At 42.2% G+C, this 23,135-nt stretch overlaps 1 protein-coding gene across 3 annotated transcripts in view; it reads right to left on the bottom strand.

The window, feature by feature from the left end:
* Positions 1-1,726: 1,726 nt before the first annotated feature.
* Positions 1,727-23,135, bottom strand: part of KDM4B (lysine demethylase 4B) — a 90,986-nt gene continuing 69,577 nt past the window's right edge. For all 3 annotated transcript variants that reach the window (XM_037385131.1, XM_037385132.1, XM_037385133.1), the window contains 11 exons: positions 22,473-22,590; positions 19,045-19,223; positions 17,682-17,904; positions 14,993-15,069; positions 14,749-14,804; positions 14,156-14,264; positions 8,383-8,568; positions 8,064-8,228; positions 7,207-7,326; positions 4,300-4,392; positions 1,727-2,392 (listed from right to left, as the gene is read on the bottom strand). In XM_037385131.1, coding sequence (XP_037241028.1) covers positions 2,210-2,392; positions 4,300-4,392; positions 7,207-7,326; positions 8,064-8,228; positions 8,383-8,568; positions 14,156-14,264; positions 14,749-14,804; positions 14,993-15,069; positions 17,682-17,904; positions 19,045-19,223; positions 22,473-22,590 — 1,509 coding nt within the window. In that variant the 3' untranslated portion in view covers positions 1,727-2,209. The remainder of the gene's footprint in view (positions 2,393-4,299; positions 4,393-7,206; positions 7,327-8,063; positions 8,229-8,382; positions 8,569-14,155; positions 14,265-14,748; positions 14,805-14,992; positions 15,070-17,681; positions 17,905-19,044; positions 19,224-22,472; positions 22,591-23,135) is intronic.

The raw sequence follows: 23,135 nt of genomic DNA, 5'->3' as shown, positions 1-23,135 counted from the left end.
CTTACTCTTTTATACAAGCAAGTTTTCCACGAAATCATGTCTTAACCAACAAGAGACAGACATGTAGGAGTAACAACCAACGCTTTTAAGAACCTTGCCAATTTTTAAAACTTTTATTAGTCTCAGTTTGTTTTTATTCTTGGAGACATCTACTGAAAATGTCAAAAACTCAGAAATAAAAAAAAAAACCTGTTTCAAACGTCTTACAAACACGCACGCGTGCACACGCGCACAGACACCACACACAAACAAAATAACCCGTAGCAGAGGCAGTAAGAAATCAAGGGAACTCCAAGTCTCTCAAGGGAGAGCAAAATCCAAAATAATAATAATAAAAAAAATTTAAAAATTGCTTTATTCTATCTCCACTCCTTCACTAGGACAGTTTAAAACCCATCAAGTCTCTTAAGATGCTAATCTACCATCTGCTAGCCCACAAATCCTTCCCACTTATTCCCTTAAAGATCCAGCTATAGTGTTGCTTAAAAACCTCTCCACGGAACAATGACCACCTTGCAAAGGGGCTTTTAAATTAAAAAAAAAAAAAAGAAAAAAACCAGAATATTGTCTCTTTCTGTCCAGTAATTTCAGGGAATTAAGTGGAAAAGATTGCTGTGCAGCATGCTGGACAGCTCTGCTGCTGGCGGGCCAAGGCAGGTGAGTGGTACCCCATGCCCTTGCCCCCCTTCACCCAGACACTGGGAGCCGTGGCCCCTTCCCAGCTCTGCACTAAGGCTGCCTTTTTCTTTCCCTCTGAATTGATAGAGGTCCTCCAGAGAGAGGGGAAGACTTTCCAGTGACTTCAGCAGGGGTTTGGATCAGGCTTTTTTACGAAACACTGCTCCATAACAGCTCTTCAACCGGAGGTGATTTTCAAGTGTTCCAAGTGGGAGCTGCCCACTCAATACTTTAGGATTTGTTTTTGCTTTTAACGTTCATTCAATTCTTAGTGAACTGAGTCCAATCAAAGGAAGGGCTTGCATTCTTCTTCCCCATGAATAACTCAAAGGCTCAGTCTTTACTTAAGTAAAGGATGTCACAACAATCAAAGATGTTTGGGGAATTTCTTCTTTAATAAGATAAAAGAAAAACATACAAAACACCTCCCAGGCTTCTGTCATGGAATGATTCTCACAACTGTAAGGAGCACAACTCAAAAAAAAAAAAAAAAAAAAAAGAGACAAAGAAAAAGGTTCCTATGGGAGACATGCCTACCAGAGAGCTAGAGCAACCCCTTGACGCTCTAGTCTGCAGTGGGGAAGCGGGATGGCTCATAAAGGAACTAACACAAGAAGCAGCAACTTGCCAAAAACGGAGTGGCATAATGTAACTGAAAGCCATGCTGATTTTTAACTAGAAAGCAACTGTGATGGCAAAAGATGGGGAAGGAAGATGACAAGAATGACCAAAACCTGGCCATTTCTTCCCTAAGTCCCTTCCTGGTGACATGGCAGAAATGCACACATCTATCATATGTCTGTAAGAGAACTAACGTTAAGAAACATCCCAGCTATGAAATATTTCTTTCCCCATCTTCCCCAGCTTACAAAGAAGATAGTGTTTCTTTACAAAAAAGAACCCAGAACCTTCCAGGACACCTGGTCTTTCTCTCTCTCTCTCCCCCCACTGTAATACTAGTCACATTTCATTTGGGGGTGAAAGGGGAGGAGGATTTTATTTATTTTCTGTTTTAAAGCCATAATCTAGAAAAATTTTTTGTGGAAACTTTTGTTTTCCTATTTTTGTTTGCTTTTTTTTTTAATAATGCTCATTTATAGAAAACTTCACAAAGGTTACGTCTATGTACAGAAAACACAATTCCAAAGGCTGCTTCAGTAGTCAATGTAATAGCACCTTTAAAGACAAAAGTTTGACATATTTTAAAAAGTCATCTTGTTATACTTTAACCCTTTCCAAGCCTCGTAACAAGGAGCCCGTCACAAAGTACATTAGTACAAACTCTTCCAAAGTCTCTGTGTGAAATGCTGTCTGAAGGTTTTTTCAAGGTCCCTACTCTACTGGTCAGCAACATCTGGCAAAGTGGAGGTAGCGTGCAGCCAGACGGGATTTCCTTGCCGTCCAAACCAAGAGCAGATGAAAGAAATTCACAGCAGGCTACTGCACAGGGCTGGTCTTCCACCGTTTCCTCGTTATTTTATTTTTCCATAGGCCTGAAAAGGGTTAATTGAATATTTTTAATCAATTCTGGTTAAAACATGTTGCTCTGAGTTCCTGGCTGGTACTGTGTCTGCAACAGGCTCTCCATAAAGGCCAAGTAATCTGGGTTTTGTCCGTATTCTTCAGGATTTCTTGAATTCCCCAGCCGGGGACGCTTGGCTCTCACTTCATCTCCCGAAAATACATCTTCCTGAGGGGCCCCAGTGCTGAGGGACTGCAGGAGACACGAAAGTACAATCATTAGAGGCACAGCAGGAAAACAGGCAGACACACAGGTGCAGACGATGGAGCATGCCTGCGTAACGACAGCAGGCATAGCAAGTGAACAATTTGGTTCACAGCATTTCTGCAGAAAAAGAGAACCCTGAAACATGCAAAGCACACAGCGCGAATTAAAAATTCTGGGCTCCTGAAACCAAACTGGAAAGAGAAACCCTCACGTTGCCTTCTTTCTGTTTCAGAATATCCTTCACTTCAGCTCCTGCCTCGTCAATTCTCTGTTTACTCCTATCCTCCTCCGCCTCTTCAGGTTGTTCATTCCCAGTAGAAGGCAGAGAGGAAAATGGGGCTTCCCTAACGTGTTTAAAAAACAAAGACCCAGAGGAAGCACGTGGGCATCACTATACCGACAACCGGCTTCTGTTCGTCCTGCTCTTAAACCCTCAAATGAGATGCATTTCTGGGTAGAAATTATCATCTCCTATGGCTTTGTTCCTCCTTCTGCTGTACTGCATTAAAGCCCCGTGAGCATCACTTCCCACAGAGCACAGTCAAACACTTCTGGCAGCTGAAAGGACACGAGAAAAGCCCGAGTTTCAAACTGACTCAAGACTTCCTGTTCACTCTCCAGCTCACATTCCGTTCTCTGGAACTGTTCTAAAGCCCGATGTCTCCGCTGCAGAGAGTATGTTCTTTCCAAATCCTGTACTTCAGGGCTCCAACAGGTTGTCTCTATTATTAGACAAGCTTAAGTAAACTGGAATATTGTGCACATCTTGGAAATTAATTCTACAGTGCTGCTTTGCCACCAGAAGTCTTTCAAGGATAACAAGGTAAATTATTATTAACCTCTGAAAATCTATGCCATGAGGTCTTACTGATACGAACAACCTTAAACAAGATGGAGAAGCCACTCAGAGCGACATTACAGGAAGCATTTTACACAAGTGGTTTTTGGGTAGAACATTTCATGCATAAGTAAACAAGTTTTCTCCAAATTGTCATCAGTTCTTCCACAGAACTGCCTGTCACCAGGCCACTTTTGACGATGTGCATCTTGCACTCCTGCTAGCGGCCATGGATTCACAGGTTCAGTGAACTACACCAGTAGTTAACTCGGCACAGCGATTCCTATCATCTCAAGGGAAGGTTGGTGCAGCCTCTTTTTGTCTTGTAAAAGAGACAGAAGCCCAGAACCTTATCACAGGTTAACTTTGTGGATCTGTCCCTATCCTGCAGTGGCTGACGTGACAAACATTTGGAATGAAGAAGAAAACCGTATATTCTGGATTTGCATAGAAACCAGTCTCACCATTTGTTTAAATGGGGTAACTTCAAAGGTTAGAACACCGGGTTTGAAAACACCCAGCAAGTCCGGAACCAAAAAAGCTATGAAATAAATTCCTCCTATTATATGCGCTCAGTAATTCCATTGTATGCAGCTAAAGACAGCCGATTAAGAGCTTTATAGATAAGACTTATGTTCTAAATCTCCTATTTGCTGAAAAACGGGGGTTCAGCCCCCGTCGCTTATTGGTTCTCCAGAAACGACTCAGCTGTAGACCGATTCACCTCACTTCTGATGAAAGGCAGTATTCAGACAGAATGGCAGTCCACATAACTAAATTCATACGGTGTAAAATGATATGAACATAACCTTTTAACCAGAGAAACCAAAAATCAGATCTGAACACGTGAAAGGGGAAAATCATTTAAATGCTTCTCAAGCATGTACCCTCAAGGATTTCTTCTACTCTGCGTATTTTGTGAAAGACAAGTGGTTTTGCAGCCACAGAAACTGGAGGCTGCATTGACCTAATGTCTAAACAATATGCTAAGGAAATGTGAATGAGTATCGCAACCCACAGCTATTTTCACAGGTTTTGTTCCTTTGATACCCACCAGGCGAGACTTCACTCTCTTGGGAAGCTCTTCCTCCAAGGTATAAATATCACCACGCTTTACCATTAGTTGAGAACCATCTTCAAACTCAACCTGCAGAGTAGGCAGAAGATGAAATAAGAACTTGGCTTCGACACAGTACTTGAACAGTCCGTTCCCAGACTACGCCACACACAGTCGTTTCATGGGAATACCAAGGAAGCATCAGGGGCCAGCTCCCACGGATGATCCCCTGTTCTCGGCACTGCACATCTCTAGGATTGCCCTAGAATGAGCAACCCTAAGCTGTGTTAAGGATGCTGAACCCAAAAAGTGCCAGTTTCAGTGCTGCTCAGACACCCCGGTCTTATCCAGCCCAAGTGGTTTCATTCAAGTGCTCCTACGGATCCTAAAATGTCTACATTCCAGCTGGACCAGCACCTCTGCTCCCCGCTCCCAGCCAGAGCACTAAAGATTTCCACTGATTTTTGATTCAAATCCTGAGAAAAGCAGCTTTTCACTTACAATAAAAGGCAGCCCTGTATTCAGGCCAATATGGTAATAATAATTCCTTTCATCTTAAACAAAGCATTTTCACATGTCAGAGGGAAACGACTCCAGCTACTAAAATACATTTGTATTTTAACAAGCAGAAATAAGTCAGCCAGGTACAACAAATGGTGGTAACTCCTCATGTCCAACCTTTTTTGCTAAGCACTGATTGTATCAATTATGCATCACATGTTACAGGAAAGTTTATTTATGGAAACGTGCATATAGAAATGTTAAAACTATTGAAAGTTTTTAAGAGATTCTCATTTCCTTTGCTCAAGAGTTATTACGCCTTTCAGGATAATGCAGGACATAAGCCACAGGTCAACGCAGGGTGTCAGCTTCAGACAGGGTAAATTCAGAAGGAAGAAAGCATCCGTGCTCTGAACTCCTCCTCGTGCGCTGCCCAGGTCTTGCTGCTCATCAGTTAAGCAAGCTCAGCGATGCCTGCTGAGGTCCCTTAACTGAGCAGATACATCAGCTGCAAGAGCTACACAGGTGGGAGAACAGGCTTGGAAAGATGAGCCCTGCTGAGGTGGTTTAAGATGCTACTGGTCCCGTTTACTCTGTGGTTTTACAGAGCACCGCTACCGTAACTGAGTCAGGAGGGAACACGAATTACAAAGTTTAACAGGGGAAGCACAAGCAGTTGCCATCTGCCATTTCCACTACACAAGCACAACTTCCAGCAGAAGCACAGGACTTGCAACTGAGGGTAGTGCCATCTCAACTACCACTGACTGGATTTTGTTTAAGTTCCAAATTATGGGTATGGGTTAGACCCCTGTTATGAACACACCTTAGAGCAAGTTACAAGACAGTCATTTCGGCTTAATTGTAAAAAAAACCCCACATATCTCATCTGAGCACACAAAGTACAGACTTAAAGAGATGTGAACTGGGAAGCCACTGCAAAAAGTTTAACATGCCAAAGCTAATCCATGCCTTCCTCCTATGAACACACTTATTTCGTAACAAAACTGTGTTTATAAATATAATCCTATTCCAAATCAGATAAAAGATATGCACCATAAGCACTGAATAAGTATCTACATAGGGAACCAATGTGGAAAGCCATTCAGGCTATTTCCCCCATGGAGAAGAGCTTTACTTACAGGTAACTGCTTGATTTGAAAAACACAGGCGACTCATGCATATTTTTCTGTCATCTGGCACTATCAGCGGAATAGCCTATTTCAAATTATTGTGCCTTAGAGAAATCAATGACAATTTCCTATACTGTGATTAAACTGGAAAGCATGCATAACAATAGATCTTTATGGAACTATATGTTGTACTTTATTCATAACCACGGTCACCTCAGATCACACCTTCTCTGAAGCAGTTAACATCCATTATACACACCAAAAAGACTGTTAACTGACAAGGTGGATCATTGTGCTCTTCACACAGATATGCAACGCTCTGTGTAGAAAGGACAGAAAACAGAACTCCATTCCAAACAAATATAAGATAAGGGACTTCCTCTCCCTTTTGTCCAGAGGCATCAATCTCTTAAAAATAACAATTACTTGCAAATTTCAGCGTATTTTTCAAAAGGATGTACATAAAGTATACTTTCCAAATCACTGTTATTTTCAATTTCTTGGTACCATTTAAAAAGGATTTAATCAAATGAATGTACTGCATTTTATAGAATTTTCTTTACTGAAATACTAACACAGTGTACCAGGTTAAATCTTCCTTTAGTGACTATTACAACCTTCCACAAACAAGAATCTTGTATGTGGAACAAATTCAAAGACAAAAAAATACTGTCTGCTGTTTTTCTCACCTTAAAACCAGAGATGGTGAGAGCGTATGACTGAAGGTTCCCAGCTCCTCAAACAAGAGCATCAGGACATTATTCCCATATGATGATGATGCTCCACAAAGTACCCTCCCATGACCAGAGGATTATTCCCACCCTGAAGTAGTCTCCTGACCCATTGTTTCCCTTACTTCCTCTCAAAGCATCTAGAAAAGTTGTAATTACGGAGTTATCAACTCATGGGGAGCTACAGATGACAAGCTCAGCTCCAGCCACAGGACAGCCGCCAGAGAACAGTTCAAATGGGTCACTTCTGACCCGAGTCACATCTGAGCTATAATGAAATGGGCAAATTTATTTTATATCTTAAAAGCAGGTACAGTCTAGACATATGCCTGTCCCCACGTCCACATTCTGTGACAGAAACCCTTTACCCTGATCCTATTTTAACACTGTATTTCTCTCTAGACTACCAGCACTATTAATTTCAGAAGGCAAATTCTCCCTTCCTGACCAGAGCAAATATTCAACACTAGTGAGCTATACAATTCGAGCAACAATCAGACATGTTGACATGAAGTCTGTGGGTACTCTTCCATACTCACCTGGTAAATCTGACTGATCTGGGCTGCAATAAACTTGGCCTTATAGATGATTCCATCTGTCCACTGCAGTTGAACCAACTCACCCTCTGGAGGGGGTCCCATTTGGATGCAGTCTCTGCTCTGAAGACACAGAGTGAAAGAGGTCAGACAGCCCACACACACCAACAAAGCTCAACAAGTAGGTAAAGAGGTGTGTTAAAGTCACTGCTCAAGGCACTTGCTACGTAATGCTGTAATTAAGTAAAAGGGAGTTTCTGCACTTCTGATTAACTGCAGTTATCTCAAACAAAACCATTCACCCACGAGAGGCCAGAAACACCTGCTTTTGGTGAGAGTACTCAGTTCTAGGAAGTTTCTTATTACAAACCCCAAAAGATCAGAGCTCCTGTATCAACAAAAGCAAGGGGGGTGACCTGCTCTGCTTCACTGGTGAATCAGTGGTGCAATCAGGAAGAGAATTCATGAGCTGACAAGCCAGTCTCTTCTAGACATTCCTTCTATTAAGCGAATCCCTATTTTGAACCAAAAGTGCTTACAGACAATCCACTTCCCCCATGAATCTCACTTGTCAGTTGAAAAATAGATTATTCAACCACAGAACAAAGAGGATGCAACTTAAAACAAACACCGCTTTCTGTTAAGCCATCTGCATACAGCAAAATCACATCTTTGTAAAGGAACAAAAAAGAATGAAATATCATAAACAAGAGTAACAAAGAGCAGCATGAGCTTTTCTATGCAAGCAGCAACTTCTAAGTTTTACTTTGCTGCCCCACCCCAAAGCGCACAGAAGAGGAATGCATGCATGACACTGCGCTGATCTGTAAGGGTAACAGTCTCCACAGAGGGCTGCTTACAATAATGCTTTCTGGGTACACGTTGTCACTGTATGAGCCATCGTCAAAGTTCACTTCATAGAAAGTCTGTGTTGTCATGCCAATAACTTTACATCTGTAGTAGAGTCCATTCCGGTTCTTTGTGATCACGGTCTGTCCAAGGGTCACTTCCCTTCGAAACTGAATCTGTGCATAGAGAAAGGGGAATAACCTGTAATTTTCAACCATAAAAGCTGCATCGAAAATATAGGCGCAGACAGACTGCTCTACAAAAAAACCCGCCACCAAATAACAAACCAAACTAAACCAAAAAACCCCAACCCAAACCCAAGACACGTACATTCTGGTTAGCTGCTTTGTGTTTGAAGCAAGTGATGGACACAACATAGGGCCAGTCATCTGGCTCCATGGGCACGCCGGCTGCGTGTGCGCAGGTCACGTGGAAGGACGTGGAGCAGTGCTCATAGGAGCACTGGATGCAGGCACCAGACACTTTCTTCATCCGTTTCCGACAGTACACGCATTTCTGAAAAGAAACACAGGTCAGTGTTACGTGGGCAGCTGACAGCAGCTTAACGCCTGTCGTAGGGCACCGTGTTACGTGACGTGGTAGAGAAGTCTGTATCGTTCGTGTCTGGGGCCCAGAAGCCACAGCCACAAACAGTGATGTTTGCCGCTGAGAGGTCAAGTCCAACGCTTCCAGAATTGCCTGCATACACTTGCCTACAGTCACTCATAAGCCAAGAAACTCCAGCAGATACCAACTTCTCATTCCCTCAAACGTGGCCAGGAGGTCAGCGCTCCGGCACCACACTGGACAGCGGAGCAGCCCGAAATCCAGGCTGAGCCTGTCGGCGGGAGGGCCGAGGGGAAGGGAGGGCGCAGCAGGCACACAGGCACCCCTGACAGCAGAGAACTGCTGCAGCTCAGTACTCATCCTCCTTAGGTACACAAAACGTACCTGCGTTAATTCAAACGGCAGCTGGATCTTCACAGCTACACTGATAGAAAATAACGTTTTCATTTTTTGAAGGAACAGAACACAGAATAACTGTGCAATAATTTGTTCTATTATATTTAATGGAACATTATACCTATTAGATCTAATAGAATATAATTTTATACAGCGGAACAAAGATATTGCATGTTTATTTCACACGCGTAAACATATCAACCGTAACTTTTTTATTGGTATCCATGCCAGATTAGCTATTTTAGATCATTCAGTCACTGTTTTTCAAACAAAAGAAATACAAACATTGTACCAGACACCAGAATTACAGGGGAAAAAGAGGTATGAAATCTTTCAGTATTTTTTAAAACTCACTGTCTGCAAAGCAGACCCAGTTATTAGGCTGCTCTAATCAGGCAGCACTTAGGGGGAAAGGTAGGTCATCAACTTAAGATGTGTGACTACTTTAAAGAAAGAAATCTAAATTTTTTCAAAGCTAAAAATCATAAGCCTTATGGCACTGTAGACTTGGCAGCAAGCTTTAGGTGTCAGTGGGAAACGAGAGACATCTCCTCATTCCCTAACAGCACCAAAGTCTTGTTTCCAGCCCCTCAGAAATACAGAAGACCAGATTTTGGGAATAAAAATCTGAAGGAATTAGAAAAGAGAAAAAGAAAGAAATTGTGCAAGTTGGATTCTTGCATAATGTTTCCAGGGAACTATTTGGAAACACCATTTCAGCTTTTAACGTCTTAAGTCTAGGGAATCTGTCACTGATTGATGGCAGCATCTTTACCTTATCCGAGGCTTGGACAAGGCAAATCAGGGGAAAATTAATATCACACACGAGACGAACATGCATTTTATTTGTTAGCATGAACAGCTCACATAAATAAAATCCTGAGAGATTCTTATATGCTCATGAATGACTATACAGCTATGTAATTTATTTATTAGAAAGAAATAATTTCCACGTATAAGGAGGGCCAGAGGAAAGCAGTAATTTTTAGTGCCCATTTCCAGATGACCGCCTCCAACGCACACCAACCAGCTCACTCCAGCCACTGCCCCTTCCCAATCCATCCATCCTCTAAACACATATGTCCTGCAAATATGCTACAACACACGAATGACAGATTCTTCTTCCCTCTACAGCATCTGATGTTAAACAGAGCCTTTCCTCCCCTCGCTCACTCTTCAGGGCCTCTCATTTACCTCACTCCCATTAAAACGCTGCTCAAAAGTACGTAACATCACAGAACACATGACCTAAATTTTCAGATCCGTATAAATTACTCCATCCCACGGGACTAGAAACGCAACATAAGCTGCATAAGATCACACAATAAGCCAACACAACCCCCAGAAGTATAAATTCACTCTGCTTCTAGATGTGGGGCGATTTTAAAAGCGTACCCGCAAAAATACGAAGAGGTGTACCATATTATAAACTATCCAGTAAATGCAAAAAAAGAATTGCCACATTTCAATGTTAGGTTTTATTTGTGTTATCATAGCTAAGAGGCAGGGCCCCACTGTGCTAGCTACAATGTGTTGCCAAGACAAATAAAAGACCAGCCCTTCTCCAAAAAGTATTTCTCTTCCTTGAAAGCAAAACGTGCAAAAGGGAGACACGTTCTTCACTATTTCTGCGCAACACCACCCCTCCTAACCAGGGTCTGCCCCACATGTATATGAAATCAGTCAATTTCACTTCCTGTGAATTAACTGAAGTCAGTATGTTTACACCAAAGATTAATTTGGCCTTTTTGCTTAAACTAACAAAAGCCAGGAAATTCAAAGCCAGAGCCTCAGTGCTGCCAGAACGTGGGGTTTAGTATTTAATAAGCTATGCCTTTATCGCTCTGTAAACCATGTTCCAAAGCTAGATAAGCACCACAGCAAAGTGCACAGCAGGAACACGGCGCTGAAAGCAAGTCAATAGCAATGAGATCTCATTATTAAACTGTCAATACCTAATTCTCCCACCAGCAGGGACACCTGCTGATATACAGCTTGCTCAGTCCTGCCTCTCAGGGGAGCATTAACCCTCCCATATCAGGATCTGCCTTATTGATGTAAACAGGGTTCTTCCCAGCCAGAAGGATTAGCATGCACCTAATGACACCCCAGCAGCAAGACAAACTTCTTACGACAGGCAAAAGAGCTACACTAATGGAATATTCAGAGGAAATACGATCAAAAAGATGAAAGAAAAACATGAGCTAGAATGAGACTGAAATGTAGAGGGTGGTGGAAAGGGTGAAAACGCAGACCTGGAAGCATGGGAGATGGGATGGACAGAAGCAGTGGTACCAAGTGCTGCAGTAAAGCAGCATATTTAGATTTAAAGACATTTTCTGTGGGAGGGGAGGTAGCAGGGAGAGAGAAGGTGCAAAGCACAGGAGAAAAATCTGCAGAATAAATGCACACCAGAGAGTCGGGTCATAGCTAAGAGTAAGAAATAGGCTGTCTCCTGCATGATGAACACTGCAATTCATTTACTCCACTGAGGAATGACAGCTAATTATTCCAAATTTCCACGTCATAAATAATTTACGCACAGAGGCCCGTAATACACCATTAATCAGGAAGCATGCAAACTGCATTCTTTAAAATGATGTGATGCCTACAAATGCACTGAAAAGTCTGTGCCTGAAAGGGGAGGGCTCGTGCATCTCAAAGAACAAAATATACCTTTAAACAGATCGCTGTAACTCCTTGCCACCTCAGCCCTCTCACAGTAACTTAAAACAATACAAAAATATATTAAAAAATAAAAAAATAATCACAGATAACCCCTACCCCCCTCTTTCCTCCGTTATCTTAATCCATTCACTTCAACTGTCCTCAGCTTTCACATCATTCCTTCTTTCCTTTTTCAGCAAAAGGCCATCTCCAATTTTATCTAGTACCACATCAACTCCACCATTACCAAAGTCATCAGATCCAACACCACCACCTTTTACTCGGATTCAGTTTATCTTCCTAATCGCAGCTGCACACCTCCAAAACACAGCAAGTCCTCCACTGACTCCTCATGTGCTGCAACTTCCTATAAAGGATCCTACAACTCTCCACGATAGCTCACGAGTGTGTTTCTCTGCACCCCCTCATCCAGTTTAAATTTCCTTTGTACTTCTCGTACCAATGGTGCTACAACGACCACCACTGCCTTTACATCCTGCTACCCAAATGACCTTTTTTTAATCCTTACCTAGTTCATAACTCTAAAACCCATTTCCATTTTAGCACAAGATAATTTACTTCTTTCTTTCCTGTAGGAAACAACACTCATAATGTGTCACTCACTGTACATGGGGACAATGCCAACAAACTGTTTTCAACAGACACTGATGGTGCATGTATACATACCGTCATGGTGCTCAAAGTAACACAGAGGAGAAGAATTTTTCACTAATCAGTCTAAATACAACAGTACTTACATGATGACATTCTTGAGCATAGAGTAGTGAGGCTGAAAGCCTACTTCTTACATCCTAACAGCTGGTCTGTTTTACAGAGGGATCATGCTGGCGTGCTGACAGAAACTCAGGACCAAGACCTGGAGCTGTGTCCAAAGCCACCTGGACTAGCCAACGTGCCCTACTGGCAGAGGCGGCACAGATCCTGGCAGAAATCAAACAGCATTGCACCTCTAGGAAAGTTACTCCAATTATGACGAAGCAGTGTGCAGCACCACCCACGCTAACACTTTCCAAGGGAAGGGCTTAAGGCCAGGCTTTGGAAAGAACTGAGCTTCCAACCTGGCTAACTTCAGCCTAAGGAAGCACATCATTGGACTGTGTAAGTCCAAGTACTTAATACAAAAATTCTCTATCTTTCCTGAGACATAAAGAAAACATGAGGTGCAAACGGAATACAATGCTGAAGAAATCAACAAAGCTATGAAACTTTAATTCAGGAATGAAACAGGAAGATGTGTAGTAGGTCTGCACAGAGGCTTTGGACGGTATTCAGCGCAGAACGAAGCAACAGGGTTTTACGTAAATTAATACTGCCCTGGCTCTATAGGACTGTAAGGCAACCATCGAAGAGTTAAAGAATTAAGTCATGTTTCCTTGTGAGGCTCCATTAAGCAATACAAGTGAGTCTTGTGTAAAAGGATTTTTAGTTCATCGTTACAAGTGCTGGTAATGAAGAGGATGCATGCTGGAAATGTCAGATGATCCATAAAGAACCACTGCTGCAAGATTTATCACTCTCACATCACACCGCTCCATCACTCCGCCTGAATAATGAATGCTTTTTACATTCACATTTGTGTACAAAACCCATTTGCACAATAGAGAAATAACTCTGGAAGCAGACAGAGATTCTTCCTAATCTCTCAGCCAGGCCCTGGCTGGGCTGTGCGCACTAAATAGCTGTGCGTTAACAAATACATCAGTGCTAACCAACGTATCACTGCTACATCACCTTCCCCCGTACCACACTCCCAAATGTCGCCCAGCTGATTTCTGTATGGAAAAAAAAAGCGCAGCAAAAGCACCATTTATTTTGCAATAGCACACTATAATGACAGGGCATTAACTAACATTAAGATTAATTGCTCTGAGCTAACGAATCATCCATTTACTAATCCCTCAGATGAGGCTATGCAACTAAATAACAAGTTGTAGCTGGACTTTTATTAAAATCTTTGCAGTCCCTCACCTCAGAGTCATGGTCACAAAGAAATGTTTATTATTTTCTGAAAGAGATTTCCTGACAAGAAAAAGAGGAATGTTGTAAAGAAAGATGAATAAATTACAGATGAACAAGTCAGCAGCATGTCAGCTCCTTTCTAGTGACCACATCCCTTCACGCTTCTGCTATGCAGCACTTTCGGTAAATGAAGTTTTTAGGTAGTTTAGACCCGATTGCCAGGTGGGTATGCGTCCTAGGCTCTGCCCAGGGTAGGAGCACACTCCTAGAGTAAAGGCAGATCTGGTCATCACAACTTGTGTGTCAGAGCACTGAGACAGTACCTCAGAAGAAATCCAAATGATACAGCTTCCTACAGCATTTGTTGGAACTAAGAATGAGAACACCACCTCCAGTCTCAGCTACTTTATGATCCCACAATGTTCTGTCTAGCTTAAGTCTTTTTCTTTTTTTCCGCTCTTGTTTTCACTCTCTACAGGTAAAAGACACGTACCAGTTTCCATCTCTGCTCTGGAATAGCACTGATATCCACAGGATGACGCTCTATTACATTGAGAAAACGGGCTTCGGGGACAGCAATAGCACAGATTACATGGACCCACCTGGGAAAAAAAGTGAAGAGACAAATCTGAGTCTACCATTATTTAATTCAAATACTCAAGAGGGCTGTTAACATTTCTCTGACTCCCTCAGTATCAAGGCATATTTATGGTGGTAGGCAGCCTGGGCAACATTACCAACTCATTAACAATCATGGTCGCACAAGGCAAATGTCTCTGAAACAACAGGGATCAACCTTCTTGTGCATCTGATCTTGCATGTTACTAAACATTCCCTGAAAAGACTTTTCTCCAAGAAATAACCAAACTCAGCAAGCAGTCAGAGCCACGTTACCTCTGCTGTTGAGAAGCCTGGTGCCCAGTGTAAGACAGCACAGTTACCCAAGCTCAGACAGCCAAGTCAGCAATTAGCAGTGACCTCTGTAATGCCAAAACTAGGTGCTACACTGAGCATCAGGACCAAATTCACAACACTAGGAGATCAAATACAGTATGGTAGGAAAAAATACTAAAAAACACCACTTACCGTCCATCAGTGGTCATCTGAAGAGCTCCTCCCCTGAGATTACACAGGCAGCATTCCTGTAGGAATGAAACTCCTTCAGAACCGAACAAAAACCTCTGCTAGGCAGCCTATCTTTCCCAAAAAATGACTAACCACATCTGGAATGCCAAGGCCAATTGTACCATCCCACCACCCATCTCCGTTGAAGTATCTAATTAATTCCTGCACGAAGTTTTCTTTTGTCTCCAGAAGAGCAGATGCTTACCGCTGCCCATGCGTTGGCTGAGCACCGTGAGCAAGACCAACTTTCATTCACCAAGTCTGGACGTATTCCATAACAGCCTGAAAGAAATAAGGTTATATTTTTCAGAGTTATTCTAACATCTACAGTATTGACTTGTTGACTTTTCAGTTCAGAAACATCTCTGAAAACAGGTCTAGACAAAAGTCATAAGCAAAGACATCTTTGGGAAGTGGGGGAGAATTTGGGACCAGCAGGTCTAAAACCAAACCAAACAAACCCCCCCCCCCACAGGTAACCCTCAACATTTTCTTTTTTTTCTCTTTTGTAAGGACTACAATAGCAGTACTTTGATCCTTCAGGCAAGAACTGGGCTCAAAAGTGATGGTGCCACTACTGGAATGCATTCACGTTATCAAACCAGTTAAACCCACTGCATTTTAGCATGATTAAAGCAGTCATCTTTGCTAAGTGGTATGAGGAAGGACAAACACAGTACATTGCACGGAAATCAAATGCATGTATTTCACATACTTAACAGTATTTAAACTAATACTAATATCTCGTTATACAAAGTGTTAGAAACATTCAATTTTAGCACCAAATCCTCCTACCTACTTCTCCTGCAGCACCAGAATAGTAAAATGGTACTACACCCATTATAAAGACAGGGAAATAAGACCAAAAAAGCCCTTAAAATTAGAAATTAAAACAAAAAAGTAAGAGGCACTGAGGTTTGCCATCAAAGACAACAGGGAAAAGACACAGAAACAGTTTTAAAAAAGTGTATCTACCAGATTCCCGCAAGCTTGCCAAGCAAGCAGAGAATTAAACATATTGCAGATTGCTGGCCAGCATCCTAACTAACACAAAGCTCATCCCATGGCTTTTGCCTATCCTAACAAAACTGAACCTAAAATTTCCAGTGGGCATGACAGTCTCAAATTACTGAATTAAACTTAGAAGTTACTCAGAAAGCACTGAGATTGCCACAATAACCTGATTTATAAAAATCATCCACTTAACCAGATAAACATTATGTCAAAAAAAAGTCAATAATATAGATCCACAGCTGTTTTCTCCACACCTGATGTCTCTTTTCATCATACAGCAAATCAAGAAAGCAGATTCAGCCTAGTCCTAGAAAACAGGCAGGGGAGTTGAGTCTAAAAAACTGATCTGGAAACTGAAAGAAAAGTAGACAGCCTTAACTGAAATACTGCTGGACCACAAACCGGTGTAGAACGGGCTGAAATTTCAGCACTGACTTCTTGCTGCAGGATGACAGGCAGCTGGACTATGGGACCTGGTGGGAGAAATGCTCACACTTACAGAACACTGCGTTGTCCCATAAGGATGATCCTAGGGGACCAAAAAAAGTACGCTCTTATAGATTTTTGTCAACACCTTAAAAGCCCGGAAACCTTTGCAAAAGCTTTCTTCTCTGTACGCCCTTGCTGTTGTCATAAACTAGCACAGTTGGGTGAGGGCACTTCTCAATAACAAGCAGACTGCCAACTGGTTTTACAGCATGCTGCCAGATTAACCAAAATACACCTCAACACTGCAATCCTATAATAAAAGCAAACAGATTCTCTGCAGCAAAGTCAAAGGGATATCACAGTCTAGAAGTACAAACAGCAACAAGGAAACAACAAGGGACTACATCAAACTAGATTTAACTTCTGTCCTATCCTCAAGGGCAGAGCGCAGCCAAAATAGAAAGCCAAATTTCTCTACGCCCTGTCTGAGATCATCTTGCCCGCATCCCTCCGTCCCTAAACAGAATTTGGCCACTGAAACTATTTTGATAGACTGGACTATTGAAGACATATATGGATGTACAAGATGCAGCGTCTCTGTTCTGATCGCTACAGAGACTGCAATTTGTGAAGAAAGCAGTCTCTATCCTCATGCTCACTCTGCGTCACATGCTCACATGAGCCAAAAGCGACCAAAATCGTGGATTCAGTACAGAAATAAAAGTTGCATTCTAGTTCTCCACAAGAGACGGTCATGCTGAGCTGCATGGTGACCTGCGGACTATAAAATTGAAACAACAAAAGTAATTCCAGCTGATGCAAGTCAAATAAGATTTCCCATCTGTCAAGATCAAACAGCTGAACAGTAATTTGTCACATCTCCTAGTATGAGTGCAAATGTTAACTAGATGTTGTACAATCTACAGTGAAGGTACACTCTACTAGGATTAATCAGATCTTCTTTTAGACGTAACTATCAGGGAAACAGACAGACATATGTTGCTTTTTGTAATCAACTGCCATTACTACAAGCAGTAACACAGACACTAATAACATATCTCAGAAACTACTCCATAATCTCTGATGCACGCAGGAACAATACAGCCTTACCCAGCAGACCAATATCTGAACAAGCGAAAAGAGTGTGATCAGCTTTGTGATTTCTGCTTTATTACAAAAAATGGAAGATAACCGAACAAAGAATCTTCTCTGTGAGACAGAGAAGAATCAGCCAACAAAACAAACAGTAAAAAGGATATTTGTGCATATTTTTAAGATCACTGACTGCCAAGGAGGACTCGAATATACAGGCCTACTAGTACCACAAAAGGAAAAAGTGGAAGCGACAGGCATAGCAAGCGTGCCAAAAGAAATTAAATACAGGCCACAAACAAACTAACATGTGAGTTTCTCAATACCCAAAACGCTTTGGTGAAGAAGGAGACACTCACTAGCATGAACCTGCAGGCAGCATTTGGCACAGGATATCAAAGGACTGGTTCCATCTTCTCCAATGTATGAATTTGAAGGAAGGGGCTCCGTGTTTTCTCCACTCGAGGTAAAGCACATCTCCGGGATCAGAGGCTTGGTATTTTGTCCGCACTTAGAAAGGTGGACAAAAGAGGTGGTCTCCCCTGCTGAGACTGGGACAGCTTCTTTATCCATCTGTAAGGACTTAAAGAGAAAATATCATTGTATGGAATCACCTCTTCCCTGGTCAGAGTTTTAACTTTAAAATCACAGTGCTACCCTTGCAAAAAAAGTCATCCAACACTTGATGCCATGCAGCACAAATAATGAACTTTAAATCCTGTCTTCTCATGCACACCCCCACCCCTTTCTTTTGCTCCTCTCTCCTCCGTAGGCCTGTACTGAGATCTGTAATTTATTCTGAAAGCTCAAAGAAGTATTAGAATAATGAGAAGCTTTCCCTGATTTTCTTCTGTAAAAATCTAAATTCCTCATTTGCAGCTGAAAAAGGAAAATAGTAAAAGCAAGACCTTCCCTACCCCTCTCCCATCCTTTTGGCATCCTTCCCTACTCTCGCTGCAAGAATTTCTCCTGAAGGGCATTTCAAGGTTTCTGGTAGCAGACCAGAGTTTAAAAAAATGGATTAGAACAGTCCAGGTGTACTCAGTTTTCCTTACAAGCATTACACAACAACATCCGGCAATCGGAACAGATACTTTGTTTTCAGTCTGTATAATAAATCAAGAGATTTTATTGAAGGGGTAGGTGGGTTTTGCTTTTCTTAGAGGAAGTTTACAACACACATATACGTGCATCTAAGGTACATATTCCTAGCGGACACAGAAAGCCAGATATGGCTCTACAAGCATGCAAGAGCAAATCCATACACAACTGGGCAAATAACTAATTAATCTGATAAATTCTGCCTTTCTGCTCCTAACATATTCCAAAGCATATTGGTAGTTTCCAAAAACTGATATATGTGCTTACTCAGTAAATTTTTCTTTTGTTCCTTGTTTGCATATATTCAGAACTCCTGGCCCATATCTAAACAAGAGCAATCACATGCCCAGTAACATACATTCCCCTGCACGAAATGGTGTTGGTACTGCAAAACTCTTTAAACATGACTTAAAAAATGAAAGCTGAGAAAGCCAGCGAAGTCAGGAAAGGTAACAAAAGAAGGCTCCATCCACTGCCTCTGCCAAATGCAAACATACTTTGGTGTGCAAATTTATATGAGTCTTCTTTCTGTATTACAAAGGTCTGCACCACAACTTACACAGCAGCCACCCACTCAGCACCCACCACTGACATGTCCATCTGAGCTGTATCAGGAATTACCTGGTTATACGGGTAAAAGAGGGTACAGACAGCACAGTATGGCTCACTCAGGGCAGCAGCGGCATTGAATTTTCTTTCAGCTGGGAAATTATGTGCTTTATTCTTCCACTGGAGTGAAAGTAAAGATTTCAAAGCCTCTGGGTCACTCATATCTTCCTCTCCAGAAAATGGAAAGGTTTCTATAAAGGAAAAAAAAATAATCCCAAAACAACAGACAGTCAGCAGAGACAAAACACAGCAAGACAGGGTTAACAGCTTACGTTTCAACAACACAAGAAGTTCAATATGTAAAAACAGGTCAACTCATCCACGATCCCTCTTATGTGTATGCCTCAAGTACTTCTTTCATTGGGTATAATTTACACTTTATGGTAAAACAGACAAGACAGACACACCAATGCCCTAACAGAACAGACCATGAGGAAGGAGGAGGAAGAGAATCTAGATGTACAACCTTCCTAACTCTCTCTACTTTCTAGCTGTGGAAACCTAAGATATCCTCCTAATGAAGACAAGTTCAAAATGCATGATGCAAGTGCAAGGAAATCCCCCTTTCCTGTCCCCCACTGGGAGATGCACTCTCCAGAAGATGCGCATGCAGTTCACACCGGTTTGGTTAGGCCAGCTCCCAGTTCCCACCAGTCAGCAGCAAGTCACTTCCAACCTTGCCAAAGCATATCCCATACCTGTTTCTGCAAACACAAATCTTGGCCATAAGATAAGATATCCTGGGCTCAAGTTTTCATTTTACTTTTCTGCAGCTGCTTCACAGCTACTTCCATCAAGCAGCCACTAAGCCTTCAATTTGCATTCACCACCAGCTCTGCTTCTGCCAGAGCTCTGATAGGTACTGCTTGTGCTAATTAGTTCGCTAATTCTTTGTTTTTACAAAACCTTTAAAGGGCCCTTGGCATTTTACCACCACAGAATCCATTTGTGTCAGTTTGGGGGTCCAAGTTTCTTACCATTCCTTGTTAAGGACTTTTGAGTCACTGTAAGTGTTAAAGAAATTTTCCACACAAAGGTATGTGTAAATCCCTCACTGCACTGACAATCTGCAAAGTTTCCAAAAGAACAGCTTTGGCCAGGGGAACTCAAAAACATCTCCGTGGAACATTGTCCCCAGAGCTCAGCACGTTAAACCAAACTGTTCACTGCTTCACTGTTAATTACTGGAAAGACACAGTTAAATGTTCTGCTCTCAACAAGCCTAAGTCTCCTCCCTACTTCTACCTCCCTTTTCAGATTTTCGGACTCTTAGGTTACCAGAAAGGACAGAAGGAACTTGTAGTAAAACACTAATGGCTAAGTTTACATCTCAGATTTCAAAGGTTCCCCCAACTAATTGGATATATGTTTGCCACACAACGTGGGAAACGTTATTGCGTTAATTAATCAATCCTTTTTCTGACACGATGAATGCTGTCTGTGTATCTCTGTATCTCTATCACACTTCAAATGAGAGTTACTTCCTAAAAAGTGTCTTTTCTTACTGTCTTTTTATTTTCATCTCTGTATCCAAAGGCTAACAGTAATCACCGATACCATCGCCTTTTCCACAACACCGCCCAGGATGCTCCTGGAAAGGGAGCCCACCAGGAGCAGCCGGGCCAGCAGGCAGGTTGGGCTTTCCTTCCCCAAGGAAGATACCGCTCATGCCAGGAGCTGGCTGCCAGTTCAGTGTGCATCACACCAGAGCCAGCCCTCCAACAAAACAGATTTACAAGGAGGTGTTCCACAGTCTTAACTTCAGCCACACATGCTTATGTGTCCGGCCCTGTGTAAGGCACAGACAAAATTTTAAAAAGGCCAGTGACCTCGGGTACATAGATTGATACTTTCACGATGTCTTACTTCCAAAGCAGGGCTCAACCCTCACCTTTCGAAGAAATCAAGCACCTTTAATGACATTTCAAGACCTAAGCCAAAACCCAAACCACATGTTTCGCCAAATTTTAGTCAAGGCACATCAGGAGACAGGCAAGGATTTATAATACACTGAAATCAATGAAACCAGCATTGTAATCCAGAGTGACAGACTGAGAGAAAAAAGGAAGTGACTGTTGCACATTATCACCACCTTCACTCATTCCGGGATGGATTCTAGGTGACACACAGCATTCAGGATGGCTCCTATACTTCAAGCAAGTAGAAAAGACTAACAATTTGTCCCAACCAAATCTTAGTGTAGCATATGTGATTGCTTAATTTACATGCTCACACTTCCTCACTGCAACCTGCAGATCATGCTTATACATTAGCCTTGAAAAATTAAGGAGTGCAGAGAGCTACTTCTATTCCCTGGTGGGGAAGGGTAGAATCTGCTTGATCAGATTTTGCCCAACAGTGCTGCAAATCAGTCCCCGAGAAATGCCAGCTTTCACAGAAAGTTGCTCCTGAGTCAGCCAGCAAAGTCCCCATGCACCATCCAACAAGTCAAAACAGTGAAAAGAATCCATCTAATGAGGATCCTTCAGCACAAAGTTTGATGCAAGGTCTCACACCAGAAGAAAATAACTAGTCTCAACTGCCTTTCAGTGCTTCACTCCACATTACACATATGCAAGACATGAAACGCATCACCCTTGGTAAGGAAATGGAGCTATGTACGTACAGAATATCCCCTTCCTACACCAAGTTTCTCTAAAATCAATGGATATATTCTCTGAAGGAAAATGAACAGGAAAGATGTCCTTTTGAATATAAGGTTGTAAGTACCTTGAAAGCAGCAGGGACTGCCAGCTGCACCTTCCCGCACCTGCCCCAGCACGCAAAAGCTTCTTACTGTGGACTTTTTACATTCTGAGTACTTTATAATGTGGGGAAGACCCAGAATGGTAAATTATACTACACAACAGGAGTCTTCCCCCCCCACCCTGTTCAGACTGTTAGGGCATTCGCAGTGACTGGAATGTGGGAAAAGAAAAATCAGTGATGTACAGTTAAGCACTGAGAGACTTTCCAATTCTCATTTCTGGCTCTGCCAAGAAAAGTTGGGACTCCACCACTCACACAGATGACAAAGCCAACCAAAAAGTTGCATTAACTTTCCCCAGACACATAACAGCAGACCTAACCCCCACAGCCCTTTGAGGTGAACAGATCTCATTTTAATGCAATATGTGTGACGGAGCTTTTACTTTAGGATGTTATTTTCTGCGAACTCTTTTCTCCCTTTGTCCAAAACACTGCCTCATGTGGCATCCAGCAAAATATTTTTCTTGAGAGAAAAAGGGTGGGAAGTGAGAAGGTACACCTCCCACAGATGAATTTTGTTTCCAGCTGGGTTATCAAAACGGGAACATGCTACATTTCCTATCAGTTAAGTGTAACGCACAAAGTTGCAGGCCATCTAGTTATGTTAATGACTTCAGCAATTTTTCAGATCAGAGAAGATATACAAGCATTCCTAATGCTAGTGCACTCACCCTCATCGCTCGAGGTCTCCTGTTTCACCACTGACAATGGGGAGCGGGTTGGTGGTTTGCCCAGTGGATGACGACGACTCTTTTTTATCTCCATCTTCATTTTTGAAAAAGCAGCAGTCTGTAACAAACCAGGACAAGCTAGCTGGGAACCCCAAAATATCTTGGCAAACAAAGGAGAGTACAGGACAACAGAGACAGAATCCTTATCGTAAAAAGTACTTGAATTTACACAGCAAACTTTTCACTGCCTTCTGGCTGCCATCAGTAAAGCCTCCCAAGCCAATTACTGGAGTAGATGAAACCAACGCTATCTCTTAAGATGTCGGGTAAAGGTAAACTACAGTGGTTTTTTTAACAGCTTCAAGCCTGCCAACTCCATTAGCTTACGGAAAGTTTGGTCCATCACATAAACAGCTAGGAACTCTAGCATAAAAATTACGTACAGGGCGTATAGGACCAGAAACGTTTTACTAGAACATTACAGTTTGTTTTACGACAAGCATGTTTATATTGTACTGTACACACTGCCCCACGCGCCAGCCAACACTGTAAATGCCGCATGCAACCTAATTACAGTGGCTCACAGCCCTCTCCGGTGCAAGGCGCTGAACATGTTACAGAGACTTACTCTGCACTAGGAACTGACAGAACCACACACTTCGG

This window comes from Falco rusticolus, chromosome 4, assembly GCF_015220075.1.
Source record: "Falco rusticolus isolate bFalRus1 chromosome 4, bFalRus1.pri, whole genome shotgun sequence".
Taxonomy (NCBI): Eukaryota; Metazoa; Chordata; class Aves; order Falconiformes; family Falconidae; genus Falco; species Falco rusticolus.
Note: the sequence above shows the minus strand (reverse complement) of the source record. Positions and strands in the feature narration are given on the sequence as shown.